General features: G+C 42.7%; 1 protein-coding gene across 1 annotated transcript in view; it reads right to left on the minus strand.

Moving 5' to 3' along the window:
* The window catches only part of INTS8 (integrator complex subunit 8), a gene marked incomplete in the record, with an annotated part of 407787 nt that overhangs the window by 246686 nt on the left and 138652 nt on the right, over positions 1-22449 (minus strand). Inside the window, 1 exon segment of the mRNA XM_053715214.1 lies at positions 556-697. Coding sequence (XP_053571189.1) covers positions 556-697 — 142 coding nt within the window.

Below are 22449 nucleotides of genomic sequence, written 5' to 3' on the forward strand. Positions count from 1 at the left end.
CTTGCTTAAGATGTTGTAGCGGTAAGGGATGGCCTGTTGGCAACTCTAAGCTCACCTTTGGATCTGCTATATGGGTTAGTGGCGTGGCTTGTCCTCTAAGCACTCCGATCAGGTCTTCAAGACTGCTACACATCAGGCTGTCAAAAGCTTGCAACTGGGCAAGTATGATAGCTTGGAACCCCTCCATGTTTCACTAGGAACCGCTTCTGCTGTACAAATGCCTGGCTGGCCGTAGGAAAAAAAAAATAGATAGGGCGCCTCGTGGCCACTCTCCAGCAGCTGTGTCAATTACTTTTGTGGGGATAGTAGATACTAATCTTCGGTATTCACGTTACAGGGTGTTTTTGGCATCTCCTAGTAGTTTGCACCTTGGTTTAGAGGCAATTTAAGCAGTCCTGAGCGGTCAGAAAAGGATACATTTTTAGAACCAGTCCGGAGCTATGATAAAATGTGACCACTCTGATGCAAAGCTTCCTCCGTCCCCCCTGTACTTTTAATTTTATAATAAAAAAAATAAACTAAAAAGAATTTGCAAAATCTAATACAATGAAATACCTCTAGAAGATAGTCTATTTTCTCTTTGTTTGGTCTCATGAAGAGCTGATTAAAGTGAACACTGCTGGGCCGACCATGAAGAATGTCACATACTGTGTTGCATGCACATACTTTAAAACAAACTTCAGCCAGAGCTTCGTTCCTACAAGAAATAAACCATTATTAGCAAAGCCATTGAAACTTAACAATTCACTATACACTAAATTTTACAAGTAAACTGTGAGGCCATCTTGCTTCTTTACTCAGCAGCTCAGAGATCTCCTGGATGATCATAGGTATATATCAGATGACTTTAGGGCTGGGAATATCTATTTTAAAACTTACCAATTTTAGATGTCAAGCATCCCAAAATGATATATCGTTGAGCCAATTACATTCAAATGTTAGTCTTAGCATATACATGAAGTTGCACTATTGGATAAACTTTTCTGAGCTTCCATCAGGTATTCATATATTCACATATGACTCAGCTCCATATTTAATTTTCAAATTCTTTATTGTAACAAATTCCAATTTTTCAGCCCCATCTGACAAACCTTGACAAAGGCCCAGATGAGGCCGAAACGTTGGATTTTGTTACAATAAAGAAAAACAGAATTTATGCTTACCTGATAAATTACTTTCTCCAACGGTGTGTCCGGTCCACGGCGTCATCCATTACTTGTGGGAAATGTTCTCCCCCACAGGGAAAGGCAAGGAGAGCACACAGCAAGAGCTGTCCATATAGCTCCCCATCTTGCTCTGCCCCCCAGTCATTCGACCGACGGTTAGGAGAAAAAGGAGAAACTATAGGGTGCCGTGGTGACTGTAGTGTATAAAGAAAAAATTTTCAACCTGATTTAAAAAAATAAAAAAAAAAAAAAAAAACCAGGGCGGGCCGTGGACCGGACACACCGTTGGAGAAAGTAATTTATCAGGTAAGCATAAATTCTGTTTTCTCCAACATTGGTGTGTCCGGTCCACGGTGTCATCCATTACTTGTGGGAACCAATACCAAAGCTTTAGGACACGGATGAAGGGAGGGAGCAAATCAGGTTACCTAAACAGAAGGCACCACGGCTTGCAAAACCTTTCTCCCAAAAACAGCCTCCGAAGAAGCAAAAATATCAAATTTGTAGAATTTGGCAAAAGTGTGCAGAGAAGACCAAGTCGCTGCCTTACATATCTGGTCAACAGAAGCCTCGTTCTTATAGGCCCATGTGGAAGCCACAGCCCTAGTAGAGTGAGCTGTGATACGGTCAGGAGGCTGCCGTCCGGCAGTCTCATAAGCTAAGCGGATAATGCTTTTCAGCCAGAAAGAGAGAGAGGTAGCAGTAGCTTTTTGACCTCTCCTCTTACCAGAGTAAACGACAAACAAGGATGAGGTTTGTCTAAAATCTTTTGTTGCTTCTAAATAGAACTTTAAAGCACGAACAACATCTAAATTGTGTAATAAACGTTCCTTCTTTGAAACTGGATTCGGACACAAAGAAGGAACAACTATTTCCTGGTTGATGTTCTTGTTGGAAACAACTTTTGGAACAAAACCAGGCTTAGTACGCAAAACAACCTTATCTGAATGGAACACCAGATAGGGTGGATCACACTGCAAAGCAGATAATTCAGAAACTCTTCTAGCAGAAGAAATAGCAACCAAAAACAGAACTTTCCAAGATAGTAACTTAATATCTATGGAATGTAAAGGTTCAAACGGAACCCCTTGAAGAACTGAAAGAACTAAATTTAGACTCCAAGGAGGAGTCATGGGTCTGTAAACAGGCTAGATTCTAACCAAAGCCTGAACAATAGCTTGTACATCTGGCAAAGCTGCCAGTCGTTTGTGCAACAAGACGGATAATGCAGAAATCTGTCCTTTTAGAGAACTAGCTGACAATCCTTTATCCAAACCTTCTTGGAGAAAGGAGAGAATCTTTGGAATTTTAATCTTACTCCAGGAGAATCCTTTGGATTCACACCAACAGATATATTTTTTCCATATTTTATGGTAAATCTTTCTAGTCACAGGTTTTCTGGCTTGGACCAGAGTATCAATCACAGAATTTGAAAACCCACGCTTGGATAAAATCAAGCGTTCAATTTCCAAGCAGTCAGCTGCAGAGAAACTAGATTGGGATGTTCAAATGGACCTTGTACTAGAAGGTCCTGTCTCAAAGGTAGCTTCCATGGTGGAGCCGATGACATATTCACCAGATCTGCATACCAGAATCAGAATCACCGAGGCCTTCTCCTGTTTGATCCTGGCTATGAGCCTGGGGAGGAGAGGAAACGGTGGAAACACATATGCTAGGTTGAACGACCAAGGCGCCACTAATGCATCCACTAGAGTCGCCTTGGGATCCCTGGATCTGGACCCGTAGCAAGGAATCTTGAAGTTCTGACGGGACGCCATTAGATCCATGTCTGGAATGCCCCATAATTGGGTTAACTGAGCAAAGACCTCCGGATGGAGTTCCCACTCCCCCGGATGGAAAGTCTGACGACTCAAATAGTCCGCCTCCCAGTTGTCTACTCCTGGGATGTGAATAGCAGATAGATGGCAGGAGTGATTCTCTGCCCATTGGATTATCTTGGTTACTTCCTTCATCGCTAGGGAACTCTTTGTTCCCCCCTGATGATTGATGTACGCAACAGTCGTTATGTTGTCCGACTGAAATCTTATGAACCTGGCTTCCGCTAGCTGAGGCCAAGCCAGGAGCGCATTGAATATAGCTCTTAGTTCCAAAATGTTTATCGGGAGAAGCGACTCTTCCCGCGACCATAGGCCCTGAGCTTTCAGAGAGTCCCAGACCGCGCCCCACCCCAAGAGGCTGGCGTCGGTCGTGACGATGACCCACTCCGGTCTGCGGAAACTCATTCCCTGAGACAGGTGATCCTGGGTCAACCACCAGAGAAGTGAGTCCCTGGTTACCTGGTCTACTTGAATTTGGGGAGACAAGTCTGTATAGTCCCCATTCCACTGATTGAGCATGCACAGCAATAATGGTCTTAGATGAATTCGAGCAAAAGGAACCACATCCATTGCTGCGACCATTAGTCCTATTACTTCCATGCATTGAGCTATGGAGGGTTGAGGAAGAGTGAAGAACTCGACAAGCTTTTAGAAGTTTTGTCTTTCTGACGTCTGTGAGAAAGATCTTCATTTCCACAGAATCTATTATTGTTCCCAGAAAAGGAACCCTTGTGGACGGTGACAGTGAACTTTTTTCTATGTTCACTTACCACCCGTGAGATCTGAGAAAAGACAACACAATGTCTGTATGAGCCCTCGCTTTGGAAAGAGACGACGCTTGGATAAGGATGTCGTCTAGATAAGGTGCTACAGCGATGCCCCTCGGTCTTAGGACCGCTAGAAGGGACCCTAGCACCTTTGTGAAAATTCTGGGAGCGGTGGCTAAACCGAATGGAAGAGCCACAAACTGGTAATGTTTGTCCAGAAAGGCGAACCTCAGGAACTGATGATGAGATTTGTGGATTGGGATATGCAGATACGCATCCTTTAGATCCACGGTAGTCAAAAATTGACCCTGCTGGATTGTTGGTAAGATTGTCCGAATGGTTTCCATCTTGAAGGATGGAACTCTGAGGAACTTGTTTAATATCTTTAAATCCAGAATTGGCCTGAAAGTTCCCTCTTTTTTGGGAACCACAAACAGGTTTGAGTAAAACCCTAGACCTTGTTCCCCGGAGGGGACTGGGTTTATCACTCCCATCTTTGATAGATCTCTTACACAATGTAAGAATGCCCGTTTCTTTATCTGGTCTGAAGATAAGCGAGACAGGTGGAACCTTACCTTTGGAGGAAGTCCCTTGAATTCTAACAGGTATCCCTTGGAAACTATCTCTAGTGCCCAGGGATCCAGAACATCTCTTGCCCAAGCCTGAGCGAAGAGAGATAGTCTGCCCCCTACCAGATCCGGTCCCGGATCGGGGGCTACCCCTTCATGCTGTCTTGGTAGCAGCAGCAGGTTTCTTGGTTTGTTTACCCTTGTTCCAGCCTTGCATGGGCTTCCAAGCGGGTTTGGGCTGGGCCGCGTTACCTTCTTGTCTAGCGGCAGTGGAGTTATTAGCCAGTCCGTTCCTGAAATTGCGAAAGGAACGAAAATTAGACTTGTTCTTAGCCTTAAAAGGCCTATCCTGTGGGAGGGCATGGCCCTTACCCCCAGTGATGTCTGAAATAATTTCCTTCAATTCCGGCCCAAAAAGGGTCTTACCCTTGAAAGGAATATTCAGTAACTTAGTCTTGGACGACACATCTGCCGACCAGGATTTTAGCCAAAGCGCCCTCCGCGCTACTATAGCAAAACCTGAGTTTTTCGCCGCCAATTTCGTTATTTGAAAGGCGGCATCCAATATAAAGGAATTAGCTAACTTTAATGCGTGAATTCTGTCCATGACTTCTTCATAGGAAGTCTCTTTCTGGAGTGACCGTTCTAGTTCTTCGAACCAAAAGGACGCCGCTGAAGTGACAGTAATAACACACGTAGCTGATTGAAGGATGAACCCTTGCTGAACAAAAATCTTTTTAAGCAATCCTTCCAATTTTTTATCCATAGGATCTTTGAAAGCGCAGCTGTCCTCTATAGGAATGGTTGAGCGCTTCGCTAGTGTTGAAACCGCTCCCTCAACCTTCGGGACCATTTGCCATGCGTCCCTTCTAGGGTCTACTATGGGAAACATTTTCTTAAATATAGGAGGTGGGGCAAAGGGTACACCTGGCTTCTCCCACTCCTTTTCCACTATGTTCGCTACCCTCTTAGGTATTGGAAAAGCGTCGTCGTGCACTGGGACCTCTAAAAATGTGTCCAATTTGCACAACTTCTCTGGTACTACCATGGAATCACAATCATCCAGAGTAGCTAATACCTCCTTAAGCAAAGCGCAGAGATGTTCTAGCTTAAACTTAAATGCCACTAGATCAGGTTCTGCCTGTTGAGAAATTTTTCCTGAGTCTGAAATTTCACCCTCAGACAGCCCTTCCCTCACAGCCAATTCCGATTGATGTGAGGGTAAAATAGATAAGGCATCGTCAGCGTCTGATTGTTCATCCTTTTTATCTGTATTTAAAACTGAACAATCACGCTTTCTCTGAAAAACTGGAAGTTTGGATAAAAGATTTGCTATAGAATTATCCACTACTGCTGATAATTGTTGCATAGAAATAAGCACTGGCGCGCTAGGTGTCGCCTGCGCGGGCAAAGCTGGTGTAGACACAGAAGGAGAGGATGTAGAGCTATCCCCACTACCTTCATTAGATAAATCATCTTGGGTAACATTATGAAAAATAACAGAGCTGTCCTGATTTTGTTTGGACGCTATGGCGCAATTATCACAAACACTCGAAGGGGGAACCACATTTGTCTCTATACACACAGAACATAGGTTATCTGATGGAACAGACATGTTAAACAGATTTAGGCAGGCAAACAATGCAATAAAAACGATTTTAAACAAAAACGTTACTGTCTCTTTAAATAATAAAAACAGAATTTATGTTTACCTGATAAATTACTTTCTCCAACGGTGTGTCCGGTCCACGGCGTCATCCTTACTTGTGGGATATTCTCTTCCCCAACAGGAAATGGCAAAGAGCCCAGCAAAGCTGGTCACATGATCCCTCCTAGGCTCCGCCTACCCCAGTCATTCGACCGACGTTAAGGAGGAATATTTGCATAGGAGAAACCATATGGTACCGTGGTGACTGTAGTTAAAGAAAATAAATTATCAGACCTGATTAAAAAAACCAGGGCGGGCCGTGGACCGGACACACCGTTGGAGAAAGTAATTTATCAGGTAAACATAAATTCTGTTTTCTCCAACATAGGTGTGTCCGGTCCACGGCGTCATCCTTACTTGTGGGAACCAATACCAAAGCTTTAGGACACGGATGAAGGGAGGGAGCAAATCAGGTCACCTAAATGGAAGGCACCACGGCTTGCAAAACCTTTCTCCCAAAAATAGCCTCAGAAGAAGCAAAAGTATCAAACTTGTAAAATTTGGTAAAAGTGTGCAGTGAAGACCAAGTCGCTGCCCTACATATCTGATCAACAGAAGCCTCGTTCTTGAAGGCCCATGTGGAAGCCACAGCCCTAGTGGAATGAGCTGTGATTCTTTCGGGAGGCTGCCGTCCGGCAGTCTCGTAAGCCAATCTGATGATGCTTTTAATCCAAAAAGAGAGAGAGGTAGAAGTTGCTTTTTGACCTCTCCTTTTACCGGAATAAACAACAAACAAGGAAGATGTTTGTCTAAAATCCTTTGTAGCATCTAAATAGAATTTTAGAGCGCGAACAACATCCAAATTGTGCAACAAACGTTCCTTCTTTGAAACTGGTTTCGGACACAGAGAAGGTACGATAATCTCCTGGTTAATGTTTTTGTTAGAAACAACTTTTGGAAGAAAACCAGGTTTAGTACGTAAAACCACCTTATCTGCATGGAACACCAGATAAGGAGGAGAACACTGCAGAGCAGATAATTCTGAAACTCTTCTAGCAGAAGAAATTGCAACTAAAAACAAAACTTTCCAAGATAATAACTTAATATCAACGGAATGCAAGGGTTCAAACGGAACCCCCTGAAGAACTGAAAGAACTAAATTGAGACTCCAAGGAGGAGTCAAAGGTTTGTAAACAGGCTTAATTCTAACCAGAGCCTGAACAAAGGCTTGAACATCTGGCACAGCGGCCAGCTTTTTGTGAAGTAACACAGACAAGGCAGAAATCTGTCCCTTCAGGGAACTTGCAGATAATCCTTTTTCCAATCCTTCTTGAAGGAAGGATAGAATCCTAGGAATCTTAACCTTGTCCCAAGGGAATCCTTTAGATTCACACCAACAGATATATTTTTTCCAAATTTTGTGGTAAATCTTTCTAGTTACAGGCTTTCTGGCCTGAACAAGAGTATCGATAACAGAATCTGAGAATCCTCGCTTCGATAAGATCAAGCGTTCAATCTCCAAGCAGTCAGCTGGAGTGAAACCAGATTCGGATGTTCGAACGGACCCTGAACAAGAAGGTCTCGTCTCAAAGGTAGCTTCCAAGGAGGAGCCGATGACATATTCACCAGATCTGCGTACCAAGTCCTGCGTGGCCACGCAGGAGCTATCAAGATCACCGACGCCCTCTCCTGATTGATCCTGGCTACCAGCCTGGGGATGAGAGGAAACGGCGGGAACACATAAGCTAGTTTGAAGGTCCAAGGTGCTACTAGTGCATCCACTAGAGCCGCCTTGGGATCCCTGGATCTGGACCCGTAGCAAGGAACTTTGAAGTTCTGACGAGAGGCCATCAGATCCATGTCTGGAATGCCCCACAGCTGAGTGACTTGGGCAAAGATTTCCGGATGGAGTTCCCACTCCCCCGGATGCAATGTCTGACGACTCAGAAAATCCGCTTCCCAATTTTCCACTCCTGGGATGTGGATAGCAGACAGGTGGCAGGAGTGAGACTCCGCCCATAGAATGATTTTGGTCACTTCTTCCATCGCCAGGGAACTCCTTGTTCCCCCCTGATGGTTGAAGTACGCAACAGTTGTCATGTTGTCTGATTGAAACCGTATGAACTTGGCCCTCGCTAGCTGAGGCCAAGCCTTGAGAGCATTGAATATCGCTCTCAGTTCCAGAATATTTATCGGTAGAAGAGATTCTTCCCGAGACCAAAGACCCTGAGCTTTCAGGGATCCCCAGACCGCGCCCCAGCCCATCAGACTGGCGTCGGTCGTGACAATGACCCACTCTGGTCTGCGGAATGTCATCCCTCGTGACAGGTTGTCCAGGGACAGCCACCAACGGAGTGAGTCTCTGGTCCTCTGATTTACTTGTATCTTCGGAGACAAGTCTGTATAGTCCCCATTCCACTGACTGAGCATGCACAGTTGTAATGGTCTTAGATGAATGCGTGCAAAAGGAACTATGTCCATTGCCGCTACCATCAACCCGATCACTTCCATGCACTGAGCTATGGAAGGAAGAGGAACGGAATGAAGTATCCGACAAGAGTCTAGAAGTTTTGTTTTTCTGGCCTCTGTCAGAAAAATCCTCATTTCTAAGGAGTCTATTATTGTTCCCAAGAAGGGAACCCTTGTTGACGGAGATAGAGAACTCTTTTCCACGTTCACTTTCCATCCGTGAGATCTGAGAAAGGCCAGGCCAATGTCCGTGTGAGCCTTTGCTTGAGGAAGGGACGACGCTTGAATCAGAATGTCGTCCAAGTAAGGTACTACAGCAATGCCCCTTGGTCTTAGCACAGCTAGAAGGGACCCTAGTACCTTTGTGAAAATCCTTGGAGCAGTGGCTAATCCGAAAGGAAGCGCCACGAACTGGTAATGTTTGTCCAGGAATGCGAACCTCAGGAACCGATGATGTTCCTTGTGGATAGGAATATGTAGATACGCATCCTTTAAATCCACCGTGGTCATGAATTGACCTTCCTGGATGGAAGGAAGAATAGTTCGAATGGTTTCCATCTTGAACGATGGAACCTTGAGAAACTTGTTTAAGATCTTGAGATCTAAGATTGGTCTGAACGTTCCCTCTTTTTTGGGAACTATAAACAGATTGGAGTAGAACCCCATCCCTTGTTCTCTTAATGGAACGGGATGAATCACTCCCATTTTTAACAGGTCTTCTACACAATGTAAGAATGCCTGTCTTTTTATGTGGTCTGAAGACAACTGAGACCTGTGGAACCTCCCCCTTGGGGGAAGTCCCTTGAATTCCAGAAGATAACCTTGGGAGACTATTTCTAGCGCCCAAGGATCCAGAACATCTCTTGCCCAAGCCTGAGCGAAGAGAGAGAGTCTGCCCCCCACCAGATCCGGTCCCGGATCGGGGGCCAACATTTCATGCTGTCTTGGTAGCAGTGGCAGGTTTCTTGGCCTGCTTTCCCTTGTTCCAGCCTTGCATTGGTCTCCAAGCTGGCTTGGCTTGAGAAGTATTACCCTCTTGCTTAGAGGACGTAGCACTTTGGGCTGGTCCGTTTCTACGAAAGGGACGAAAATTAGGTTTATTCTTTGCCTTGAAAGGCCGATCCTGAGGAAGGGCGTGGCCCTTACCCCCAGTGATATCCGAGATAATCTCTTTCAAGTCAGGGCCAAACAGCGTTTTCCCCTTGAAAGGAATGTTAAGTAACTTGTTCTTGGAAGACGCATCAGCCGACCAAGATTTCAACCAAAGCGCTCTGCGCGCCACAATAGCAAACCCAGAATTCTTAGCCGCTAACCTAGCCAATTGCAAAGTGGCGTCTAGGGTGAAAGAATTAGCCAATTTGAGAGCATTGATTCTGTCCATAATCTCCTCATAAGGAGGAGAATCACTGTCGACCGCCTTTATCAGCTCATCGAACCAGAAACATGCGGCTGTAGCGACAGGGACAATGCATGAAATTGGTTGTAGAAGGTAACCCTGCTGAACAAACATCTTTTTAAGCAAACCTTCTAATTTTTTATCCATAGGATCTTTGAAAGCACAACTATCCTCTATGGGTATAGTGGTGCGTTTGTTTAAAGTGGAAACCGCTCCCTCGACCTTGGGGACTGTCTGCCATAAGTCCTTTCTGGGGTCGACCATAGGAAACAATTTTTTAAATATGGGGGGAGGGACGAAAGGAATACCGGGCCTTTCCCATTCTTTATTAACAATGTCCGCCACCCGCTTGGGTATAGGAAAAGCTTCTGGGAGCCCCGGCACCTCTAGGAACTTGTCCATTTTACATAGTTTCTCTGGGATGACCAACTTGTCACAATCATCCAGAGTGGATAATACCTCCTTAAGCAGAATGCGGAGATGTTCCAACTTAAATTTAAATGCAATCACATCAGGTTCAGCTTGTTGAGAAATGTTCCCTGAATCAGTACTTTCTCCCTCAGACAAAACCTCCCTGGCCCCATCAGACTGAGTTAGGGGCCCTTCAGAAATATTAATATCAGCGTCGTCATGCTCTTCAGTATCTAAAACAGAGCAGTCGCGCTTACGCTGATAAGTGTTCATTTTGGCTAAAATGTTTTTGACAGAATTATCCATTACAGCCGTTAATTGTTGCATAGTAAGGAGTATTGGCGCGCTAGATGTACTAGGGGCCTCCTGAGTGGGCAAGACTCGTGTAGACGAAGGAGGGAATGATGCAGTACCATGCTTACTCCCCTCACTTGAGGAATCATCTTGGGCATCATTGTCATTGTCACATAAATCACATTTATTTAAATGAATAGGAATTCTGGCTTCCCCACATTCAGAACACAGTCTATCTGGTAGTTCAGACATGTTAAACAGGCATAAACTTGATAACAAGTACAAAAAACGTTTTAAAATAAAACCGTTACTGTCACTTTAAATTTTAAACTGAACACACTTTATTACTGCAAATGCGAAAAAACATGAAGGAATTGTTCAAAATTCACCAAATTTTCACCACAGTGTCTTAAAGCCTTAAAAGTATTGCACACCAAATTTGGAAGCTTTAACCCTTAAAATAACGGAACCGGAGCCGTTTTGAACTTTAACCCCTTACAGTCCCTGGTATCTGCTTTGCTGAGACCCAACCAAGCCCCAAGGGGAATACGATACCAAATGACGCCTTCAGAAAGTCTTTTCTAAGTATCAGAGCTCCTCTCACATGCGACTGCATGCCATGCCTCTCAAAAACAAGTGCGCAACACCGGCGCGAAAATGAGGCTCTGCCTATGCTTTGGGAAAGCCCCTAAAGAATAAGGTGTCTAAAACAGTGCCTGCCGATATTATTATATCAAAATACCCAGATAAAATGATTCCTCAAGGCTATGTGTTAATAATCAATCGATTTAGCCCAAAAAAAGTCTACAGTCTTAATAAGCCCTTTTTGAAGCCCTTATTTACAATCGTAATAAACATGGCTTACCGGATCCCAGAGGGAAAATGACAGCTTCCAGCATTACATCGTCTTGTTAGAATGTGTCATACCTCAAGCAGCAAGAGACTGCTCACTGTTCCCCCAACTGAAGTTAATTGCTCTCAACAGTCCTGTGTGGAACAGCCATGGATTTTAGTGACGGTTGCTAAAATCATTTTCCTCATACAAACAGAAATCTTCATCTCTTTTCTGTTTCTGAGTAAATAGTACATACCAGCACTATTTCAAAATAACAAACTCTTGATTGAATAATAAAAACTACAGTTAAACACTAAAAAACTCTAAGCCATCTCCGTGGAGATGTTGCCTGTACAACGGCAAAGAGAATGACTGGGGTAGGCGGAGCCTAGGAGGGATCATGTGACCAGCTTTGCTGGGCTCTTTGCCATTTCCTGTTGGGGAAGAGAATATCCCACAAGTAAGGATGACGCCGTGGACCGGACACACCTATGCTGGAGAAATGACATTTATTTCTGAATGTTCAAAAAACTATGAAGGCAATATCCGATTTTTCTGAAATTTGGACCCCAGTGTCTTAATGCTTAGAAAGTATTGCACAGCAAATATGGAGACTCTAGCTCTTAAAACAAGCAAACCGGAGCTAATTGTTGGATTTAACCGTTTTTACACACCACAATCCCAGCTACAGCCTTGCTGCAGCTTTTTACCTTCCTTAGGGGTCACCATTCACAGAAAAAAGCCTTTTGGAGTCACTTTCTGAACCACAGGACCCTCTCACATGAATCTGCATGCACTACCTTGAAATTCAACTGCACAGCTGAAGTGCCAAAATGAGGCTTCCTCCCTCAGCACACTAGAGTGAAGGGGCCTTCCTGACTAGATTTAGGTGTCTAAAACAAGCCAGATCAATAAAAAACGTTCGCAAGTGTATGTGAGCTTATAAAATATTTCAAATGGTATAATATTGTAATAAAAACCAATCGATTTAGCCCCTAACAGTGTTTACCAGCATAAAAAACAAAAAGGGGAAGCCTGTTATCTTTTTTGCTGAGGTGAAAGAAAAATGGCTTACCGTTTCCCCTGAGGGGAAAAATGACTGTCATCTAGCATTAGCCTGTGTTGTTAGAAGGAGACTAGTCATACCTGAAGCAGATGAGTCTGCAAACTGTTACCCCCAACTAAAGTTCTCTTGTTTCAACAGTCCTGCGTGGTAACAGTAATGGATTTTAGTTACTTGTGCTAAAATCATAGCCCTCTTAAACAGAAATCTTCATCACTTTTCTCCAACATAGGTGTGTCCGGTCCACGGCGTCATCCTTACTTGTGGGATATTCTCTTCCCCAACAGGAAATGGCAAAGAGCCCAGCAAAGCTGGTCACATGATCCCTCCTAGGCTCCGCCTTCCCCAGTCATTCTCTTTGCCGTTGTACAGGCAACATCTCCACGGAGATGGCTTAGAGTTTTTTGGTGTTTAAATGTAGTTTTTATTCTTCAATCAAGAGTTTGTTATTTTAAAATAGTGCTGGTATGTACTATTTACTCTGAAACAGAAAAGAGATGAAGATTTCTGTTTGTAAGAGGAAAATGATTTTAGCAACCGTTACTAAAATCGATGGCTGTTTCCACACAGGACTGTTGAGAGGAATTAACTTCAGTTGGGGGAAACAGTGAGCAGACTTTTGCTGCTTGAGGTATGACACATTTCTAACAAGACTTGGTAATGCTGGAAGCTGTCATTTTCCCTATGGGATCCGGTAAGCCATTTTTATTAAATAAGAATAAAGGGCTTCACAAGGGCTTTTAAGACTGGTAGACATTTTCTGGGCTAAATCGATTGATATATAAGCATTTTTAATACTTCATAGCTTTGAGGAGTTATTTTATTCTTGGGAATTATGTAAAAAAACCGGCAGGCACTGTATTGGACACCTTTTTCACTGGGGGCCTTCTCTAATCATAGGCAGAGCCTCATTTTCGCGCCTCTATTGCGCAGTTGTTTTTGGGAAGCAAGACATGCAGATGCATGTGTGAGGAGCTCAGATACATAGAAAAAGCTTACTGAAGGCGTCATTTGGTATCGTATTCCCCTTTGGGCTTGGTTGGGTCTCAGCAAAGCAGATACCAGGGACTGTATAGGGGTTAAATATAAAAACGGCTCCGGTTCCGTTATTTTAAGAGTTAAAGCTTTCAAATTTGGTGTGCAATACTTTTAAGGCTTTTAAGACACTGTGGTGAAATTTTGGTGAATTTTGAACAATTCCTTCATACTTTTTCACATTTTCAGTAATAAAGTGTGTTCAGTTTAAAATTTAAAGTGACAGTAACGGTTTAATTTTAAAACGTTTTTTGTACTTTGTTATCAAGTTTATGCCTGTTTAACATGTCTGAACTATCAGATAGACTGTGTTCTGTATGTGGGGAAGCCAAGGTTCCTTCTCATTTAAATAGATGTGATTTATGTGACACAAAATTTAGAGAAAATGATGCCCAAGATGATTCCTCAAGTGAGGGGAGTAAGCATGGTACTGCATCATCCCCTCCTTCGTCTACGCCAGTCTTGCAAACACAGGAGGCCCCTAGTACATCTAGTGCGCCAATACTCCTTACTATGCAACAATTAACGGCTGTAATGGATAATTCTATCAAAAACATTTTAGCCAAAATGCCCACTTATCAGCGAAAGCGCGACTGCTCTGTTTTAGAAAATACTGAAGAGCATGAGGACGCTGATGATATTGGTTCTGAAGTGCCCCTACACCAGTCTGAGGGGGCCAGGGAGGTTTTGTCTGAGGGAGAAATTTCAGATTCAGGGAAAATTTCTCAACAAGCTGAACCTGATGTTATTACTTTTAAATTTAAATTAGAACATCTCCGCGCTCTGCTTAAGGAGGTGTTATCTACTCTGGATGATTGTGAGAATTTGGTCATTCCAGAGAAATTATGTAAGATGGACAAGTTCCTAGAGGTCCCGGGGCCCCCCGAAGCTTTTCCTATACCCAAGCGGGTGGCGGACATTGTAAACAAAGAATGGGAAAGGCCCGGCATACCTTTTGTCCCTCCCCCTATATTTAAGAAATTGTTTCCTATGGTCGACCCCAGAAAGGACTTATGGCAGACAGTCCCCAAGGTCGAGGGGGCGGTTTCTACTCTAAACAAACACACTACTATCCCTATAGAAGATAGTTGTGCTTTCAAAGATCCTATGGATAAAAAATTAGAGGGTTTGCTTAAAAAGATGTTTGTTCAGCAAGGTTACCTTCTACAACCAATTTCATGCATTGTTCCTGTCACTACAGCAGCGTGTTTCTGGTTCGATGAACTAGAAAAGTCGCTCAATAAAGATTCTTCTTATGAGGAGATTATGGACAGAATTCATGCTCTCAAATTGGCTAACTCTTTTACTTTAGACGCCACTTTGCAATTGGCTAGATTAGCAGCGAAAAATTCTGGGTTTGCTATTGTGGCGCGCAGAGCGCTTTGGCTAAAATCTTGGTCAGCGGATGCGTCTTCCAAGAACAAATTGCTTAACATTCCTTTCAAGGGGAAAACGCTGTTTGGCCCTGACTTGAAAGAGATTATTTCTGATATCACTGGGGGTAAGGGCCACGCCCTTCCTCAGGATAGGTCTTTCAAGGCTAAAAATAAACCAAATTTTCGTCCCTTTCGCAGAAACGGACCAGCCCCAAGTGCTACATCCTCCAAGCAAGAGGGTAATACTTCTCAAGCCAAGCCAGCCTGGAGGCCAATGCAAGGCTGGAACAAAGGTAAGCAGGCCAAGAAACCTGCCACTGCTACCAAGACAGCATGAGATGTTGGCCCCCGATCCGGGACCGGATCTGGTGGGGGGCAGACTTTCTCTCTTCGCTCAGGCTTGGGCAAGAGATGTTCTGGATCCTTGGGCGCTAGAAATAGTCTCCCAAGGTTATCTTCTGGAATTCAAGGGGCTTCCCCCAAGGGGGAGGTTCCACAGGTCACAATTGTCTTCAGACCACATAAAAAGACAGGCATTCTTACATTGTGTAGAAGACCTGTTAAAAATGGGAGTGATTCATCCTGTTCCATTAGGAGAACAAGGGATGGGATTCTACTCCAATCTGTTCATAGTTCCCAAAAAAGAGGGAACATTCAGACCAATCTTAGATCTCAAGATCCTAAACAAGTTTCTCAAGGTTCCATCGTTCAAAATGGAAACCATTCGGACAATTCTTCCTTCCATCCAGGAAGGTCAATTCATGACCACGGTGGATTTAAAGGATGCGTATCTACATATTCCTATCCACAAGGAACATCATCGGTTCCTAAGGTTCGCCTTTCTGGACAAGCATTACCAGTTTGTGGCACTTCCATTCGGATTAGCCACTGCTCCAAGAATTTTCACAAAGGTACTAGGGTCCCTTCTAGCGGTGCTACGACCAAGGGGCATTGCAGTAGTACCTTACTTGGACGACATACTGATTCAAGCGTCGTCCCTACCACAAGCAAAGGCTCATACGGACATTGTCCTGGCCTTTCTCAGATCTCACGGGTGGAAAGTGAACGTAGAAAAAAGTTCCCTATCTCCGTCAACAAGAGTTCCCTTCTTGGGAACAATAATAGACTCCTTAGAAATGAGGATTTTTCTGACAGAGGCCAGAAAATCAAAACTTCTAAGCTCTTGTCAAGTACTTCATTCTGTTCCTCTTCCTTCCATAACGCAGTGCATGGAAGTAATAGGTTTGATGGTCGCGGCAATGGACATAGTTCCTTTTGCGCGAATTCATCTGAGACCATTACAACTGTGCATGCTCAGTCAGTGGAATGGGGATTATACAGACTTGTCTCCGACGATACAAGTAGATCAGAGGACCAGAGATTCACTCCGTTGGTGGCTGACCCTGGACAACCTGTCACAGGGGATGAGCTTCCGCAGACCAGAGTGGGTCATTGTCACGACCGACGCCAGTCTGGTGGGCTGGGGCGCGGTCTGGGAACTCCTGAAAGCTCAGGGTCTTTGGTCTCGGGAAGAATCTCTTCTCCCGATAAATATTCTGGAACTGAGAGCGATATTCAATGCTCTCAAGGCTTGGCCTCAGCTAGCAAAGGCCAAATTCATACGGTTTCAATCGGACAACATGACGACTGTTGCGTATATCAACCATCAAGGGGGAACAAGGAGTTCTCTGGCGATGGAAGAAGTGACCAAAATCATTCAATGGGCGGAGACTCACTCCTGCCACTTGTCTGCAATCCACATCCCAGGAGTGGAAAATTGGGAAGCGGATTTTCTGAGTCGTCAGACATTTCATCCGGGGGAGTGGGAACTCCATCCGGAAATCTTTGCCCAAATTACTCAATTGTGGGGCATTCCAGACATGGATCTGATGGCCTCTCGTCAGAACTTCAAGGTTCCTTGCTACGGGTCCAGATCCAGGGATCCCAAGGCGACTCTAGTAGATGCACTAGTAGCACCTTGGACCTTTAACCTAGCTTATGTATTCCCACCGTTTCCTCTCATCCCCAGGCTGGTAGCCAGGATCAATCAGGAGAGGGCATCGGTGATCTTGATAGCTCCTGCGTGGCCACGCAGGACTTGGTATGCAGACCTGGTGAATATGTCATCGGCTCCACCATGGAAGCTACCTTTGAGACGGGACCTTCTTGTTCAAGGTCCGTTCGAACATCCGAATCTGGCCTCACTCCAACTGACTGCTTGGAGATTGAACGCTTGATTTTATCAAAGCGAGGGTTCTCAGATTCTGTCATTGATACTCTTGTTCAGGCCAGAAAGCCTGTAACTAGAAAAATCTACCATAAAATATGGAAAAAATATATCTGTTGGTGTGAATCTAAAGGATTCCCATGGAACAAGATAAAAATTCCTAAGATTCTATCCTTTCTTCAAGAAGGTTTGGAGAAAGGATTATCTGCAAGTTCTTTGAAGGGACAGATTTCTGCTTTATCTGTTTTACTTCACAAAAAGCTGGCGGCTGTGCCAGATGTTCAAGCTTTTGTTCAGGCTCTGGTTAGAATCAAGCCTGTTTACAAACCTTTGACTCCTCCTTGGAGTCTCAATTTAGTTCTTTCAGTTCTTCAGGGGGTTCCGTTTGAACCCTTACATTCCGTAGATATTAAGTTATTATCTTGGAAAGTTTTGTTTTTGGTTGCAATTTCTTCTGCTAGAAGAGTTTCAGAGTTATCTGCTCTGCAGTGTTCTCCTCCTTATCTGGTGTTCCATGCAGATAAGGTGGTTTTGCGTACTAAACCTGGTTTTCTTCCGAAAGTTGTTTCTAACAAAAACATTAACCAGGAGATAGTCGTGCCTTCTTTGTGTCCGAATCCAGTTTCAAAGAAGGAACGTTTGTTGCACAATTTGGATGTAGTTCGTGCTCTAAAATTCTATTTAGATGCTACAAAGGATTTCAGACAAACATCTTCCTTGTTTGTTGTTTATTCTGGTAAAAGGAGAGGTCAAAAAGCAACTTCTACCTCTCTCTCTTTTTGGCTTAAAAGCATCATCAGATTGGCTTACGAGACTGCCGGACGGCAGCCTCCTGAAAGAATCACAGCTCATTCCACTAGGGCCGTGGCTTCCACATGGGCCTTCAAGAACGAGGCTTCTGTTGATCAGATATGTAAGGCAGCGACTTGGTCTTCACTGCACACTTTTACTAAATTTTACAAATTTGATACTTTTGCTTCTTCTGAGGCTATTTTTGGGAGAAAGGTTTTGCAAGCCGTGGTGCCTTCCATCTAGGTGACCTGATTTGCTCCCTCCCATCATCAGTGTCCTAAAGCTTTGGTATTGGTTCCCACAAGTAAGGATGACGCCGTGGACCGGACACACCTATGTTGGAGAAAACAGAATTTATGTTTACCTGATCAATTACTTTCTCCAACGGTGTGTCCGGTCCACGGCCCGCCCTGGTTTTTAATCAGGTCTGATAATTTATTTTCTTTAACTACAGTCACCACGGTATCATATGATTTCTCCTATGCAAATATTCCTCCTTTACGTCGGTCGAATGACTGGGGAAGGCGGAGCCTAGGAGGGATCATGTGACCAGCTTTGCTGGGCTCTTTGCCATTTCCTGTTGGGGAAGAGAATATCCCAGAAGTAAGGATGACGCCGTGGACCGGACACACCGTTGGAGAAAGTAATTTATCAGGTAAACATAAATTCTGTTTTCTGTTATAGAGTAAATAGTACAAGCCAGCACTATTTTAAAATAACAAACTCTTGATAGAAGAATAAAAAACTACAACTAACACCACAAACTCCTCGCCATCCCCGTGGTAGATGCTACTTGTTCAGAGCGGCAAGGAGAATGACTGGGGGGCGGAGCCAGAGGGGGAGCTATATGGACAGCTCTTGCTGTGTGCTCTCCTTGCCTTTCCCTGTGGGGGAGAACATTTCCCACAAGTAATGGATGACGCCGTGGACCGGACACACCAATGTTGGAGAAACACAAATTAAATATGGAGTTATTTTATTTATATATATATATATATATATATATATATATATATATATATATATATATATATATATATATATATATATATATACACACACACACACACATACAGCTATTTTATTATTGAGCAAATGCAGTTATTCCTATTTGGTTCAAACAATACAGGTTAACTATTGTTCAGGCAGTTTTCTTCTGGACAAGAGACTTGTATAGCTACAGCCAGACTTATGTTTTACCCTGTGCAGGCATCGTCCTTGAATGCCCAGCTATATACAGAGTTCGAATAAATAAGGCAGTGTCTTCACCCATAAAACAAAGCGGCATAAAATTCTACTGATAGAATCATTTAGGGCAGTGTTTCCCAACCGCGGTCCTCAAGTACCCCAACAGGCCTGGTTTTTATTATAACGTAGCACAAAGTCACAGTTCCATTGCAAAAATAGGCAGGGAGAGATATTAAAGTTAAAAGTACATCTTTATTATACTTGCATTAAAAGTAGTAATGTTTCCTGCCTCACGGGCAGTTCATCAGAGCTTGGATTTGCATGTTACACACAGCTGTTATAACCAAGGTAAGTTTCAACATTGACCAATCGTAATAGAGTTGAACAAACATATTAACCATTTCACTACCTTGTCCTACAACCAGCCATAATAAGTAAGTAAATACTATACAGTATTACAAAAATATCAATCTATACACGTAACACTACAGATTAAAAACAATCATGTGAATGATAAGAAAAAATAGAAACATAATTAAAAATAGAAAATAGCAATACCCTTATAAATGATCTCTACATTGTACAAGCGCAAGCTGGAACTATCTGTCTATATGTTTGGTATTAGCCACATTAGTATACAAGTTAAATGCAATTATATATAGAAAAAAGGCTATACTTCCACAAATAGTTCAGAACGCAAACTACTAAAGCTGTACAATACGGTACACTGAATCAAAAATTAACGGTCTGTTTTGTGACTGGATTAAGAGGTTCTGATAGAGAAGTTGATATAATCCTTAAAGAATATATATTACTTATAAATATAATTTACAAAAAGTAATCCCAACGGACATAAACCTATGGAAACTAATATTTATCGTTCAATAACAAACTCTACCTGTCAATGTATAATTTAATATCACTGATCTTATTAATCCCCATCGGACTCCCTGTTCTTAATGTGTAGATCCAGTAAACTTCTCTCTTACTGAGTGCTTTATATCTATCTCCACCCCTTAATCCTAGGTTAACTTGTTCAATTCCTTGAAATTTGAAAAAATTTAATTTATTATCATGATTGAAAAAAATGCTTAGCTACTAGTGTTCTCGGTTCTTCAGCCTCCAGGGACAGCAGATGTTCTCTAATCCTATCCTAAAGACCCCTGGAGGTGAGCCCCACATACTGAAAATTACAGAAGGTGGATGTAATAAGATAAACTATAAAAGTAGAGTTACAGTTAATACGTTCTAGAATGTTATAAGTTAACCCTGTATTACTAGATGAAAAAGTGTCACCAACATATGCATATTCACAACTCTTGCAGGGTCTCCCCCCACATTTGTAGAAGCCCATTTTACCAGTAAGCCAAGTGCTAGTCCCCTTATTCATATTCCTATTATGGTAGGATTGTTTAGAACTAAAACTCTTAGTAATCTTATCCCCAATTGTGTCAGAGCTAGAAGAAATGAATTTTCAATTTCTGGAAATTAATTTGAGATCTTCATCTCTCTCTAATAATGGCAATCTCTTTTTGATGATACCACAAATATCATAAAATTGTCTGCTAAATTTTGTAATGAAATTTAGACCTCTCTGATCAGAACCTCTTTTATTGGAATCTCACACCTTGTCTTTTAACAATAATTCTCTATTAAATCCTGACACTAAAGTAGATAGATGATTCAATTCTTTCTGGTCATAACCTCTATCTATAAGTCGTGTGGTAAGGTTATTAGCATGTTTCCAAGGATTACGAGTTAGGAGTAGTATACAGCTGGAACATCGAGAGGAGAACCCAGAGAAATAAACACAAGTTTAACAAAGCTGCTAATAGTAATAAGAATAAGAATCAGAGAAAAGTAACATTCTCTAGCTTTGAAAATACAACTGGTGGTAGTGATACCAATTCTATATCGACCACTACTCCTGATACTCCAACTGTAACGTTGCCTGAAACTTCTACTCCATTAGAACAACTGTGGTAAATGATGCTGAACTGGAGGCGAGGCCAAAAAACGGGACAGTCCTCATGGATTATGCAAAAGAAAAAGAGAAACCAACATCAGGAGAAGCCACAGAGGCTGCGCAACTTACACCACGATATCCGAGTCGCAGAACTCAATGGAAGAAAAAAGAACCACAAAGACAACAAATAATAAATTTATCATCCGTTGCACTGGAACCTTGTGAGATTGCTGTATAATCTAAGGGCCTAGGTTTTTCTCCCACTAGGGATTTCAGCTTGTTTGATACTATTCTAGATATCAATAAATTTATACACAAGGTCACTTTAACTAAGCATTTTAATAATGTCACAGGGTCAGTCGCGTCCTGTGTTGAGCAAGGGGACATACAGATTCTGAGTGATAATTGTGACTTTAAGGATCTATGTGACATAGTGTCCCTTTGCGAAATACAGGATGAGAGTGCCTACTCCAGTGCAATAGGCAAACAACAATCTGTGAAAAAGTCTGCACCTAGTACTTTCTATCCAGTTCATGCAAGAAACAATGTAATTGAATTGTTCCATTCTATACTGGAACAAGATCTTATTGAATTATTTGAAAAAAACAATAAAAATAAATCTAATGGTAAAACTCAGTTTAATAATCTGAATAAAAAATAAATCTCAGCTCTTAATAAATTAAGGAATAACCCAGATATAGTGATAGTCGATTCTGATAAAGGAGGCTCTATTGTTGTTCTTGATAAGACAGACTATATTAAAGAATCCTACAGACAGCTTGAGGATATTTTTACCTACAGGCAACTAACCTTTAATCCCACAGCTAAATTTCAAAGAGAATTAAAACATTTACTAGATCTAGGGACTGAAAATGCAATACTTACTGTTAAAACCAGTGATTATATTTTTGTTGACCATCCAAGAGTGCCTGTTTTCAAATAACTACCTAAGGTACACAAATCCCTCACCAATCCCCCGGGGAGACCAATTATATCAGCTATTGGCTCCCTGGGGGAGAGGTTAGGTGAATGGGTTGATGCTCATGTACAGCCAATTGTGCAGTCTTTACCTGGCTTTCTCCGGGACACCAAACACCTACTCAGGTTAATACAAAATTTTGAATGGAAAGATGGTTATACTTTCGCGACTATTGACGCAGTGTCATTATACTCTTGTATTCCCCATGAGTTGGGTGTTGGGTCTGTCGAAAGAATGTTAAAAAACAGAATTTATGCTTACCTGATAAATTACTTTCTCCAACGGTGTGTCTGGTCCACGGCGTCATCCATTACTTGTGGGAATATTCTCTTCCCCAACAGGAAATGGCAAAGAGCACAGCAAAAGCTGTCCATATAGCCCCTCCTTGGCTCCGCCCCCCCAGTCATTCGACCGACGGTTAGGAGAAAAA

The sequence above is a fragment of the Bombina bombina genome, chromosome 5 (genome assembly GCF_027579735.1).
Source record: "Bombina bombina isolate aBomBom1 chromosome 5, aBomBom1.pri, whole genome shotgun sequence".
In the NCBI taxonomy this organism is placed as follows: Eukaryota; Metazoa; Chordata; class Amphibia; order Anura; family Bombinatoridae; genus Bombina; species Bombina bombina.